Here is a 14,909-nt window from a genome sequence, read left to right on the forward strand (position 1 = left end):
GTTAAATTGTATTGCATAGTGGGTCATGCATCTGAGTCAACTCTAGAGGCAGAGAAGAAAAAGGTCAAGGCTGATTTAAAATAGAAATACTTAACATTAAAACAGCATTAGTGCAGGGCAATAGTCTCAATTTTTTTTGCAGAAACTCTCTATTTTGGGTATGGAATGTTAAGGCTAGATCTTATTTAATAATCAGTAAAAAGAAAGCACTACAATTCCATTTAGTCAAGTCAATGAATTAATCAAATTTTCTTTTAGTCCTTCTCTCCTGGGAAAAACTTAATTTTATAAACTTAGTTTATAGTGATTTAAATATACTTTTAATTCCCTTGATTTAAAAAAGAATCATTCGGTGCAGAAAGTATAAAACATGTGTTTTATATCTGATAATCTAAGTGAAGTGTGCTTACTGCCTTAAGTAACTAAAACAAAGCAAAATTAAAAACTCTTACTCTTCTTTTAGCCAGAATGTACACTTGAAAAGTAGTTTTCTAAGTATCATTATAGGCAAAGGCTTTGGTTTGAAAATTAAGTGACATAAAAATTAAAGGCCCTTTAGAAACAGAGCTTTGCAAGCAACTCATCTGCTGTTAAGTATCCATCTCATAGCTCCCAACTGTGAAGCCCTGTTACGCAACACCAAACATTGGTTGGAAACAAAACAAAATAAATCAATCGACAGCTTATCTATGGAAATATTACATATCTCAATTTCATGTGGTGCCTGGCATTGTACAAAAAGCCTAAGTACCTGACTTCAGTGTTTAACACTGTATTTATTTGTCTATGAAGCAATTTTAATGACAAAATATTTATATGAAAAAGACATAATACCCCAATGAATTAGTGTCCTACACTTCAAATAAATTGAGTTATTGCATCAATTTTAGCCAAGGGATACATTTTTTGTTCGACATAACTCATGCACCTAAATAATCTCATGGTCTAGTACTATACCCAAGGGAAGTTCTCTTTTTTCAAATAAGAATAAAATTCATTAATCCAAATCACTCTAGATGACTATATAGAAGACCATGTCACAGCTTGAAAATGAAATTTGAATCACAAACCTTTTAATTAAATTTTTTAAATTAAAATATATAATAAGAAAATATTCAATTAAGTTCTTCTTTTGGATTTGGAAACAAAAACAGCTGCTGATACAATGAGTGGCTTTCCTTCTGAGTTTATCAAGAGGGGAGCCAGACATTGATCTGATGGAACTTGTGTTGCTCTTATTATAAAAAATGGAAATTACTGCAAGTTTTCATAGTCATAATATGTGGCCAGGCATAGATTAATTGGCTAGACAAAAATGGCATAAAGAAAATATGTCTAAAATCCATGAATTTCTACTTAATAGCAGATAGTTTCTTTCATAAAAGGCACAATAAGTACCAATGTGTTTCAATATAATTTTCTAAAAGAAAAATAATTTAGCATTGACAGATCATTTTATTTATTGTTTAGAAATTAAAAAATGAATCATATTTTGACTTCTCTTTTCCTATACTATAGTAGTTTATGAAGGCATGGTTTAAAGGCAGGACTATGGCTGCTTTCTTTCCCTCCGGTTCTTTGTGTTTTGTGGGTTGTAGTGTCAAGATTAACTGAAAATTCTTTAGTCTTCTTGGACACGGCCTCCCATTTATTTCAGTAGGAGGTTTCTTTGCCTGAAACCAGTGGTTTATGTCCATCAGAGCCTTTTGACTGCTTTCCTTTGATTAATCAGAAAACTAAAACTCAGTCTGAATACCACTTTTCTAAAGAATGAATGAGCATAATCTCTTACAGTTTCCATGAAACCAGAGGGATTAATCCTGCAATCCAGTCCCATACTCCACTTCAAGTATTTTTAATTACTTGGCACCATTGGAGGTGACATCCAGGGCTCAGTAAGAAGGCTACTGCTGGCATAATGGTTTCTCCATGTCTGAGCACATAGTGTGGGCATTAATAATCCATCGTGAAATGATTTGCAATGCACGAAGGTGACATTTGATTATGTGAAAGGCATTGCAAGAATGAGCATGTAGGCTCTCACAGGCCAACCGCTGGTAAAAACATGATAAAATGTTACATGGTGAAAATAGCATTTAAGATGGTTTCTGAACTGATAAAGAATAGTGCAAGGATATTGCTTTAGGGAAAGTTTTCTTTTTTCTTTTTACTTTCTGGTTTTCCTTTCTAAAATCATACTTTGGAGGGCCAAAAGGTTAAGGGGCCAGATTTGGCAGCCAATCATCCAAACACATTTTCAAAACATATTTGATTCAGGAAATTCCGAATCTTTTAAAACAAGGATGTTAACAATCCTCTTGAGAACCTTAAAATATGATGATTTAAACATAAGGAAAAAGAGACCCTGAAATGATCAGAGAGATCCCCAAGAGGCCTCCTTGTTGAAGAGTTTCATTTTTGCATTTCGTTTTCTATTTTTTAAAGATCACAGAGGATGTTTCATGTACTACCTAAGGGAAGCCTTATCATTTTGGGTAGGAATTTATGAGAGAATTGGGAAATTCATAATTCTCAAGATAGCAAAAACAAAAACAAGAATTCTAGAATTTCTTAGATTCATATCCTCTAGATTCATTCACTGATCTGTCAAATACATTATATTCTAAATAGATTATAATAAATGTATTTATTAATATGAACAAATACATGCATACCTGGATGTGAGTATGGCCAAATCTTGGGTATGATCATGGATATAGAGTGGAGGTAAAGTTCCTAATGCATAAATTAAATGCAGGGAGAATTAAAAGGTTTTGAAAATCAACACTTTCATATTAATCTACTTCCAAAACTTTAAGCACAGATAGGAACATAATATCAGATGATTTTAATGTTACTGACTTTTCCTTCCCAGCCCACTACTTTTCAGTTAAGTGAAATATCTTAGTTTCTATATCATATTGTTATAATAGTATATACTATTTTATATATCAATCAATAGTGGTCATATACAAAAAAGGACAAATATAAATTTCATTAATTCTTGGGATTTGTTAATTTCATTAATTTCATTAATTCTTGAGATTCATTCATTTAGCTAGTCATTCAACAAAATCTATTGAACACTTATATGTACAGCACAGTGCTGTGCATATAAGAACACAGACCCTGTCCCTGAGTCACTTACATTTTATTATAGAGACAGAACACGTACGTAAGTAGCTGTAGCATAAGGCAAAAATACAAAAATACTAGGAGAGAAACAGAGATAACTGCTTTGGGAAATAAGAGGCAGAGATATCTAGCAGGGAGAATCAGGGGAAATTCATGGAGAGTATGACATTTTGAGCGGAATCCTGGAAGATAGGCAATATTTAGGCATGCAGAGAAAGTGGCAACAGAACTTCATGATTAGGTCACAGTGTGAGTATGGGAGTAGCTAGAAGAGGTCAAGGCAAAGAGGAAGAACTGTTAGGCTGAAGTGCTGAGTGTCTTAAGTGGAATTCAGGTAGATAAAGAAGGAAGGAAAAGTTGGAGCCAACTGTATAATCTTTGTTGCCAGAATAAGTCATTAAGACTAATAAGAAGGTAATAAATAGGTAGCCATTGAAGCTTTTTTTTTTTAAACAACAACAAAACAAATAAAACGTTTTATTTTGAAATAAACTTAGACTCACAGAAGAGTTTCAAAGGTAATACAGAGGGTTCCCACGAAGTAGTCAACATCATCTAACTTTTCATGTTTTAAAAATATAACTGTTTATGTAGCATTCTTATAGTACACTCCTATATTTGGATCCCCTTTCTCATGCTTAGTATAGTATATGTCTTGGTTTTTTTTCTTACTCAGAAATGTCAAAGATTTTTTTTCTTATTTATCTTTTCGAAGAAATAGTTTTTGATTTTGTTGACACGTTTGTTAGTTTTTGCTATATTTCATCAACTCCCCCGAAGCTACGCTACATATACATTCAATGTGGATTAAAAAACAAAAGCAAAAACAAAAAACTGAGATCAATATACAAATGTTGTATTTTAAAAAAAGTCTCTTTATCCATCTTTTAAGCAGAATGCTATCTGTAAGTTCCACACAGCTTCAGAGCTGTGTGATTCTTTTATCATGATCCTGCTTGGAATATGGTGTGCCATTTCAATATAAAAAATTGTGCTTTTCTTTAACTCAAAGAAAAATTATTCTGTTATTTATTTTCTCCCATTTCTTTGTCTCTTTCTAGAACTTACATTAATATTTACCTCCAGGATTTATTCCCACATCTCCTGTACTGTTTTTTGTCCATCTGTCTTTCGCTCTAAGTTTTAGAAAATTTACTTTACTGCTTATTTTTTAACTTTGTTATCCTTACTAAATTGGCTGAGATCTATGTCCACTCATCTGTTTATTTCTCTTTCATTTATTTATTTTTATTGTTTTAATTTGACAATCATATTTTAAATTTCTTGTTTCCAGCTTGCTTCTATTTTCTATAGCTATTTTAGGGATAAATGTCCTCCCATAATTTTTTGAGGATACTCATTGTAATACTCTCTTATGTCCTCTGCTGCATGGATCATTTCTCTTCTTTTGTTTGCTTGCCTTGACCTTTTCTCTTTTGCGTTTAGCTTTCCTCACATGTTTGGTGATCTTTAGCCCACTGACATTCATGGGCAAAAAAAATAGATTCATTCAGGTGGCTGGTAAGACCGTGCTCTGTGGCTGAGTAGTTCTGTTTCACCTGGAATGGGAAGTCTGCTCCATCTGAGTGGGCAGACTTTCCCTTAGGATGCTCAGTAATGGAATGCAGGTTCATGTAGATTAGGGAATGGCTTCCTCAGTTGCTGTCTTTCTTCCTTACCTGCTCCTCATCCTGTTTTAAGTGTCTGGGCTTACATTAAGCCCTGTACGAAGGCTTCTAGACCCACTTTCAAATCATCCTCATTAGGCAATTCACTTTCATTAGTCAAAAGTCAAAATCTACTGGTGACCATTGCTCAGGGTAGGAGAAGGCAGGACCTTCTTAGCTGGCTGGGTCAGACGTTTTGAAGAGAATATTTTGATTAGCCTTAAAATTACCCCTCGCTACTGCCAGAGTAATCTTTCTGAAACTCATTTGAATATATCACTCTCCTGCTCAGAACCCTTTGGGGCTTCTGATTTTATATAGAATAAAACCTGTTCTCCTTTGCAAAGCATGAAGATCCCTTATGGTTTGATGTGAGTGCTTAACCATCATCTCCTACCACTTCTCTGCCACAGACACAATTTTGCTACCAGCATTCTGAAAGTGCTGGTGGTTTTCCTTTGTTCCATGCCTTTGCACATGCTGTTCTCTAAGAACGTCATCTTCCCTTTACCAATTGGCAAAGATATCCTCTACTGCACCTCAGATTGTGATTGCATTCCCCTTGAACCTTTTGATTTCCTCTGGGCAGACATAGGTTTGTGGGTCTATTTATTCAACTATATCCAACCCTCACTTCCCAAAAAAGCTGAAATAACATAAAACAGATACATGGTAACAGGATAACATAAATGAGTGAGACACACTACATTCAAAGGGAGAGTAAAGGTAGAAATATAAATAATAGTGAGTATGAGGTTAGTTCTAAAAACTGTATGCATGACATTAAGTTCTGTAGACTTATACTACAAAGAGATACACTGAAAATTTGCCTCTCAGCTTCCTAGTTGTCAAAGCTAAGAGAGAAATTTTAATGCTTGTGATTTCACATTGTCTATAAACTATAAATAAAGGATTTTGTCTTATAAGGCAATTATAGTTATTGAAAATTGAGAGATGATTTACTGTACTAAAGGGGTACTTATAAAGGTGACTGGTAAATTGAGAAGTTCCTTCCTTTATACTTTCATTGACCCTCAAATATAATTCTATATAATTACTATAATATTTTTATACATAGATTTCCTCAAGATATGCACCATATCCTCATTACTTGGCCCAATGCTTGATATTTCCTAGTCACTCAATGAGTATTTGTTACACACACTTGGATAACCAGATGTTGATAGTTAATGTAGGCAAATGTTTTTGTGTGAGTAGGTATACAACTAGAAATGCATCATCATTTACACCCATTATAAACATAAGAGATATTTAACCAACTAGGAGAGTATAATAATTATCAAAACAACAGTTGGAATACTTGCTATGTACCAAATAAACACATTGCATGTATATCTCCCATGGGTATTATTCCCCATCTCAAAGTTGGGGAAATCAAAAAGGTAAATTAGTTTCTCAAAAGTATACAGTTATTCAGAGGCAGAACTGCGGCTTAGCACAGGTGCTTGAACCCAGTCCTGTGAGTTTCAATCTTTGTTGTTGGTTCATGCTTTGGTGTATATTATATTGATTAGTATTTGATTACAAAATTCATGAAATTGAAGACTTTCTACTGATAAAAGGGCCATGATGGGAGGACTGAGCCAAAGTTCCCTTGTTTTTTAAGGTATATTCCAAAATATTTTGAGGGAAAAGGCAGCAGATATCAAGCAAATAAAATGCTATAAAGTTCATTTTCCATGAAGAGGTATCAGGGGATACTCTAATATAAAATAATTCCACAACTTTTTTCACTGCAATTAAGAAAACTTATGATGTTACCATTTTATAAAAGGGCTTCCTCTGTTTTAACCCAATTACCTTTCACTTACCAGTTTATGGTCACTTCTTACCTGAAAGTTGCCAAAACAGCTTCCCCCAGGGAGGGTCACATAACTCACAAAAGGAGGGCCGGGAGAGGGCAGGGACTCATAGACCACCACGCCTTCACTTGGGGACGCAGCCCTCTGTTGCTGCTTGCTTTCCCAAAATTCCTGTAACATTGACACAACATTCACTGAAAAAGACAAGGAATATAATCAGTTATTAAGGATGGACACACTCTGGCAAAACAAAATTTTATTTGCTGGATGCTTTTAGTTTTGAAAGAAGCAAATACTATTTAACACCAATGTATTTATTTCTTCAAGAGTATGGCTCAGGTGGCTTGGTACCCTAATTCCAACAACATTGCAGTATATTAAATTTACTTTATAAATTAATTTTAATATCAAATTTAAAAATCTCACTCCTTCTTCTTTGAAAATTTGCATTAATAAACTTTGTCCAGAGCTATAATTATCCATGGCCTCCGCTCCCATTTCTCTTAGATTCTAAAACCTGCAAAGTGAAAGCTGAATTTGGAGGTAAAGTTGTAAGCAATGTAATTTTAATTGGGACTCGCCTATTATAAGATTTAAGAGGAAAAAGGAAGAAAGAAGAAAACTCTTTCATGCTCCTCTCCACCCCAACCTAAAGGGGAATGAAAGGCAATTGTGTAATAAGCAGGAGGCTGGAAAAAGCCATAAGTGAAACTAATAACATGGAGGCCTTGTTAAGGACCACGTCTGTTAGATGACTTCAGAAAACATAATAATGGCTATAGCCATGTGTTTTAGATTAAATAACCTGTGATAGCCTGCAGAATTTCCAGATCAAATTAGGTTGGTTTGTTTATCCTGTACTGCAAATTGAATTGTGGAAATTAACAAGGATAATAGAATTGTAGACCCTACAGGTCATGCAGGCAACACTCTGCCTAATGCAGGAATTCCCAGCAAATACTACTGAAAGCTGCCCATCTGGCCTGTGCCTGAACATGTGGAAGGACTTGGTACATAGCTTACCTTGAGGCAGCCCATTTCAACTGCTAATGGTTCTGATTGTCAAAAGGTCCTTTTTCGAGGTGAGCTGAAATCTGCTTTTCTATAAGGTTCATACAAGTAGTCCACTTCCCATTTCTGGGGCCTCATAGAAATTTATTCACATGAAAGCCCACCACATAACTTGACGGCAGTGTAGGATATTTACTATTTTTGCCTGCTTGGCTTTTGCTTCTTTCCCCTCTTTGTGGGAATAGTATAAGAGTTTTCCTTAAAGAACCACTTTTCCTTTGACTGTATCTTCTTCAGGGCTGAGAGTGGGGATTTAACCAAAACCAAATCATTCAAAGCCAATGAATCCAAGAATTCCATAGGAAATGTTGGAAGACTAAATTCTCCTTTTTCACTAGTGTTGCCAGGGGGATAGGAGATAAATGTGGTGCTGCCCGAGGAAGGGGGAAACATGGATGGCAAGAAAGCCAACATAGAGAAGTGTAGAACCAAAAGACGAAGAAAGAAAGACTAAGTTCTGATGACATAGTTTGAGTCCCTGAACCAACACATCTGCTTTTTTCTTAAACCATTTTGCATTAGTATCTCTCACTTGCATATGAAAGTATAATAGTACGAACAACTCTCAAGTTTCCTCAAATTCTAGATTAAATAGTTTTTGTTCTTTCAAACATTCTTTGTGTAAAATAGTGTCTATACCCTTTGACATTCTCTGGAATACATTCCTGGATGGATGCTTCAAAATACTGGGCTTTGATATTTTTCAGAGAGTCAAGAGAGTCACACAGTTTGACCTGGAAGGAAAAACATTGCACAACCCCCTTTAAGTTGTTGGCTAGAGCACCTGGCTCCTTTATCCCTGGTCACCTATCAGCTTCAGTGTGTAGTTCAGGCAAATTCTCAAGGCACTTAAGGACTTGGAAGCCTGTGTATATTTAAAAACTGCAGTGCTTAGTTTTTAAGAAGTTGTTTAGAAAGAAACTGGGACCATGTAAGACTATCAGAGGGGGCACTTGAATTAACAAATAAAATGCATGTTGAATGGTCAAGATGAGATTGGTCAATATAGAGATTTTTCATTCATTCAAAGATATTTACAATAATATTTTTTACCAGTTGATTTAACTCAAAATAGCATTAGAACATTTATTCCCTAAACTGTATTTCTGCTCCTCATCCTCCCCTGCCTCCCATTTCCAAGAAAATAAGGATTTTTTTGAGCGGGTTGATTTGTGTCTCTACTTGCATTTGACCTCCAGAATTCAGCAGAGATGTCTTGAAAATTGAAGCCTAAACCAAAGCCAGTGGCCTGTTGCTCAGATAGTCAACAAAGCATATTAACCTACTATTTTGATTAAGTTCATTGTTGAATGATGTTCAGCTGAGAATTGGAGTAAGATAAAGACTCATGATTATTTAGGTAAATGAACACAAGAATTTTGACATGTAAAGTTATGTGGACTAAAGAGTTTGAAGGCGTGTACTAAGTAAAATTTCTGCATGAATAAAAGTAGCAGTTTTCATATTTTTCATTCTGCAACCTTGGAAGATTGCTTTGATGGTTCTATGTATGTCATCACTTCTAAAGAGTACAACATATGTTCAGGCACGCACACAATCCATCTTTCTATCTCTATCTCTTCTTGACGACTGAAAAACCAGATGAATGTAGTGCAGAGGGAAGAAGGCCAGCTTGCTATTTGGAATTCCATTCCAAAGACCGGCAAATCAGAGGATACTCTATTTATGAAAAACATGCTCCTCAATTTTTTGAAGTAGCAACAACAAGGTTCATGGACAGTATCAAAGAAAATGCAAGCAGAGGGTCAAGCACTGCTGAAGAAATCCATTCAAGTTTGATAGACCTCACTACACAGTTTAGTCTCTAGATGCAGTTGCTCCATCAGTGCTCAGCCGTTGATCCTGCCTTCCATGTTACAAACAAACTTGGACTACCAAGCATGTGATGTCCATTCCTACCTCTATCTAGTGACTCATCTGCACAAGTACCCAGTTCCACCTTATTTCCTACACTCTCAGATGAATTTGTGTTGCTTCTCCTGGGTATTGATATGTTAGTCATTCTCTTGACTTCCTGTTTTTAAATGTTTCCTCTTTATACGCTCCTTCTCAACTGCCAAAAGTATGCTTACGGAGATAGATGAATGAATGAATGAACCAATCAATCAATCAATGACATGAAACAGTCAACCTTGGGACTATTTCTGGCTACTAGTTATTAAAATTTTCCCATTATAGTTAAGCTGCTAGAAAGAATACTCTACATTAGTATTTCTGTTTCCTTATCTTCCATTCATTTTTAACCCCTCACAATCTGGCTTTCCTCTACATTATTCCACTGAAACTACTCTGACAAATATCATCAGTTCCTATTTTTAGTCCTTATTTACTTAACCCTGAACTGCTTTTGATAGAGCTGATCAATTTCTTTTAGAAACTCTCATGTCCCTAGGCTTTTCTGATGGTTTCTTCATGATTCTGCTTCTCTATTTCTAATAATTTCTTCTCAGTCTCTTTTGTGTGCTTCTCTCCTTTTGCTCATCCCTCATGTTGATTTGCACGAGCATCTTGTCCTTGTCTTTGCTTTCTTCTCTCCCTACTGTTATCCTTGAATGGCAAAACCTATCTCCATGACTGCACCTACCATAACATACACTGACAGTTCCCAAATATTCTCCTGTAACTCCGACTTTGTTAATAGATACTTCCATTTGGTGTTGCACGAATTCAACATATTCCCAAACTCAGCTCATTTTTCTCCTCATTAACTCTTCTCTTTTTCCTGAATTACTTAGAAAGTAATGTGATCATCTACCCAATCACTGAAATCAGAAACCTGACAAGAACCTTAATCTTAATATTCTCTTTCTATATCTAGTAAATGCCCAAGTTTCATAAATTTCATATCCTGATATCTCCCATTGTCATCACTTATTCTCAGCTTATACTATGGTTGCTGCATTGGCTTCTATCTCACCAAGTATATCATAATACCCTCCTGACTCCAATTATCCTCCCGTCCAACCTATCCTCCAATTGTTTCTAGGGTAATCTTTCTGAATCTCATAGCTGATCAAATCATTCACACCTTCTTAAAATTTTTTTGTGAGTCCTTCATTACCTACAGGATAAATAATTCCTTGGCAAGGCATAGAAAACCCTATGTCTTGATACTCTCTGTTATTCCAAACTTTTCTCTTCAAGTCACCTTTCAGGCCCCTCACACTCTCATGCTTCTTATTTCACTGGCAAGCTCCACATTTTCATTCTCCTCTTGGAATGCCTTCTTTCTACTGTCCATTTTCTCCCTTGATAGGACCTACTAATTTTTAAAGATTCACTTCCAGCATCAGCTCCTTAGAAATAAAACCAAAACTAAAATAAGCAATAAATCTTTGATATGAAAATTGCAGTCCTCTGAGAAATAGCATAGATATAACTCTGGATATGTTAGAAATATAGGATCTTGGGATGCACCCCGGGCCTACTGAACCAGAATCTGCATTTATTAACAAGATTCTCAGGCAATCTGATGCACGTGAAAGTTTGAGAAGCCCTCTGTAGGAAGAAGTTGCTATTCTCATCTCCCTTATCATGTAACTATTATATGCCAGCCACTAAATAATTTCTCATTTAATCCTTGCAATGTCCCCTAGAGATTTTATCATTCAGAACTTAGAAGATAAGAAAAAATGCTCAGGGCACAATCATACAACTACTATGTCTCAGACCTGGGATTTTAAACCTGGTTCTATCTGAGAGTATAGTCTATGCTCTTTGTTCATCCTGAGACACTCCCTAATTATGATGGAATTTAAGTCGTTTTCATGCATGTCTATTTACCTCTACTAGAGTTAGTGTTCCTCAGACAAAGAATTGTATCATTTTTTCCACAATGTCTGGAACATAGCAGGAGCATAAATGTTAGCTGAGTACTGGAATGTCATCAGAGATAGGGAAGATGTGCTGCATTTGCAATGCTGTTGGTAAGGGAGGCATAGGTGTCTCCTCATAAGAATCGCTTCACTTATCTTTTCCCAGGGGCCATGTTTTTCTGACACCTGTTCTTGACATAGTCGAATAAAGAAAAGGCCAATATTTTTAATACAAGTGATATGACATGTTTCCAGCTTGGAACTGTCACACTGAATGAGCAATCTGTGTTCTTGTGAGCAGGTATCCTGATGCTCAGTCTTCAGCCAACACTTCACTCTGGTGTAAATAACCACGGGTTGCATTCCTCAAAGAGGCTGTGATTAGGCCTTCCATTCCAATCTGTTCTTTCAAGGAAAGATAGCTAAAGGAGAAACCAGAAGAGGAATAAGAGATAATGACAAAAGACTGAGGAGGGCTTTGAACAGGCTTCCTGGGCAGATGGACATGAGCAAAAGTCAAAGGCAAGTCTTGGCCAGATGGTGACTTGCACCTCAGGGTTAGGAAGCTGTAGTCTGGAACACATTATTTTGGCCATGCATGACTTCTTCCAAAGTTTAGTAAATTTATTTTTAAAAAGTTTCTACTTTATTTTAATGGACACTGAAGGAAATGGTCTTTATCCTAGGATAATAGCATAAAACCAGTTCCTATTTGTGACTTCTTTAATGCCCTTATAAGAACAGAAAGATACCAGAGCTTCCTCTCTCAGCCATATGAGGATGTAGCAAGAAGGCAGTTCTACAAGCCAGGAAGAGGGCTCTCAACAAGAACCAAATCTTCCAGAAACTTGATCTTAGAGTTCCCAGTCTCAAAAACTGTGAGAAAAAAATTTCTGTTGTTTAAGCCACTCATTCCATGGCATTTTGTTACAGCAGCCTGAAATGACTAAGACAAATCTCTTCAGCAGTTTTGAATATTTTATGTGTCCAATAGATAATTTGCTTGTAGTTTACAGACACTAGTGTGGCTATTTTCTTTTTTTACTGTGTTTTGAAATTTGAACATGACAGAGTTTTCAGAGTGTTAATTAGATCCCCAAGTGAGTCTCTCATAAATGTGTTTTTCATTTTCCCCTTCCTAAAGCTTTCTTTTTGACTATAAAGTTCAGCATTGAAGTTTTCACAGAAGACAGATGACCAATGAAGGCATCCTACAATGTATAACACCTAGAGTGAATCTTTGACTCACTCTAGCAGAAATCCTCAATCAGCTTCAGCAAAGGCAGTGACTTTACTTGTCCTTGAACATATAATGCTTACTTTCTACCCACGCCTTGGTTCAAGTTCTCTCTTCTGCCTTGAGTGTTGTTTCTGCCCCTACTCTCTATTCATCCAATTTATTCCCATACTTCAGAGGAAATACCACCTCCTCCATCATGCCTTACTCACTGGTTTGCAGTCCACATGAATCTTCTTTTCTGAGCTCTTATATTCCATAAATGGTCCTGTGTATCAGCACTAAATCTCCTGTTAAACATGCTAATAAAATGGATGTGGTGCTCCTGGATAAATTTATCAAGTCAGACTTGGCTGGACTTCCTTCTGGTCAGAGGAATAAAATGCCTCGTGATAACAATTCATTTTATAGAATACGGGTTTGTGTTATTTAACTCACAGAAGATTGTAAGATTCTAGAGAGCAGGACTCTGGTTTATTCTCTGTAGCCTCCCTGGTATCCAGCACAGGGCTATTTATCTAGAGGTAGTTGTTGAATTCATTTGGAATCTAAGAAAACTACATATCTGAGCAGTTTGAGTGCAGCTGAATGAAAGTATGGAAGGTAAATGAAGTCACTAAGACTCATGGAGAGGTCAATACTTCCTTCTGGAATAGCAGGTTTTATGTATAAACCACCATGTGGCCCAGACAACATGGACGTGGTGGTGATAGCCATGCCTCGGCTGGAGATGGTGGAGTAGGAGCAGAAAGATGGAGCTCAGTCAGAATAGACAAGTGATTGTTAGTCACTTGATAGCTGGGGCTTTACCTTCATAAAAAGCAGAGTGTAGAAGAACCCTCAATGGGGGATGATGAGTACTTTTGTCTTAGAGTGCCATTTATGTTGACTGCCTGGAGCACTCTGTTGAAAGGATTAAAAAGTAGCTTGTGAAACAGAACACCAGAATAAACCAGCAGTGTGGCACTGGCATAGTCTATCTGGTAATATTGACTTTGACAGTATGGAGTAAAAAAGTTCAAAACAGACCTCTGCCTATAAAGATTTACAGTTTGATTACAGAAATAATACAGTTATAATATAATTAGTGAACACAATATTAAGAGTACTACATTGTAGAACAGAGATGATTTTAAAATAATATTTAAAACAAAAATTTATGGCACCATAATTAACAATTAAATCAATAGAAAGTGAAAAATAGATGAATGTGGGCTGAAAAGGTCAGAGAAAATTTATATTTAAGGAGGGCCTAAACTGAGCCACTTCAGAGGAATAAGATTTAGACTGGGATTGGAGAAGGGAGAGAAGTTGTGTTCCCAAAGTAGTGAGCGGGTATTTGACAAAGAATAAGAAAAAGAACAATGCCTCAGCTGAGGAATTATGTAGGAGGCCAATAGGAAAGGGTGCCAGCAGGAAAGGGATATGATTGGGCAAGAGACAAGGTAAGGGAACTTAACTTCTTTTAGTAATTGAACATCAGTTATTGTCCTGGTGTCCCAGCTTTGCCTGAGTGGGAGAGAAAGGCAGAGGCACAGAGTCCTTTGTCCTTTGTCCTTGCTAAAGTGCTGTGCTGCCTGTGGTGGCTTCAACCATGAAGAAGAAAGGCCTGGACACTTGGAGAGAATGTGCAGCTGCTCTTGGTTAGCAGGGTGAGCCCCAGGAGAGTGGCTCTCTGCGAGGAGCTCAGCAAAAAATCTAGAAGTGGGTAGGAGATGAAGCAAGCAAGAGAGTGCTCTTTTGGCATCCTGGAGGAAGCACAAAATCTCTTCTGAGAAGGAAATCGATAACTGGACACTCAGAAGATTTTTATTCTAAAAATGCAGAACTTGTCATTTTCACAGATTAGATACGATGCAGATGCTGGAAGGGACATATTATCTATGTTTTCATATGGGAATTCTGAGATCTAGATGATGTAAGTGCCCCGTGGATTATAAAGTATATTATAGGAGAGTCCTCAAATACAGGCACTGGTTGGAAAACATTAAAATGCATTCTGCTGCATCTTGTCTTTGCACATTTTATCAGCAGGCAGGCGGTTTACTTAGAAGGTAAAATTATAGACTCTGGAGCCAGAATGCCTGGATTTGATTCCTGTCTCCACTACTGTAGGACACCTACCTAACTGCTCCAGCTC

At 36.5% G+C, this 14,909-nt stretch overlaps 1 protein-coding gene across 4 annotated transcripts in view; it reads right to left on the minus strand.

Moving 5' to 3' along the window:
- Positions 1–14,909, minus strand: part of LIX1 (limb and CNS expressed 1) — a 51,608-nt gene that overhangs the window by 21,256 nt on the left and 15,443 nt on the right. For all 4 annotated transcript variants that reach the window (XM_039875172.1, XM_039875173.1, XM_039875169.1 and 1 more), the window contains exon 2: positions 6,656–6,819. In XM_039875172.1, coding sequence (XP_039731106.1) covers positions 6,656–6,805 — 150 coding nt within the window. In that variant the 5' untranslated portion in view covers positions 6,806–6,819. The remainder of the gene's footprint in view (positions 1–6,655; positions 6,820–14,909) is intronic.

The sequence above is a fragment of the Pteropus medius genome, unplaced genomic scaffold (assembly GCF_902729225.1).
Source record: "Pteropus medius unplaced genomic scaffold, Ma_sr-lr_union100, whole genome shotgun sequence".
NCBI classification, from domain to species: domain Eukaryota; kingdom Metazoa; phylum Chordata; class Mammalia; order Chiroptera; family Pteropodidae; genus Pteropus; species Pteropus medius.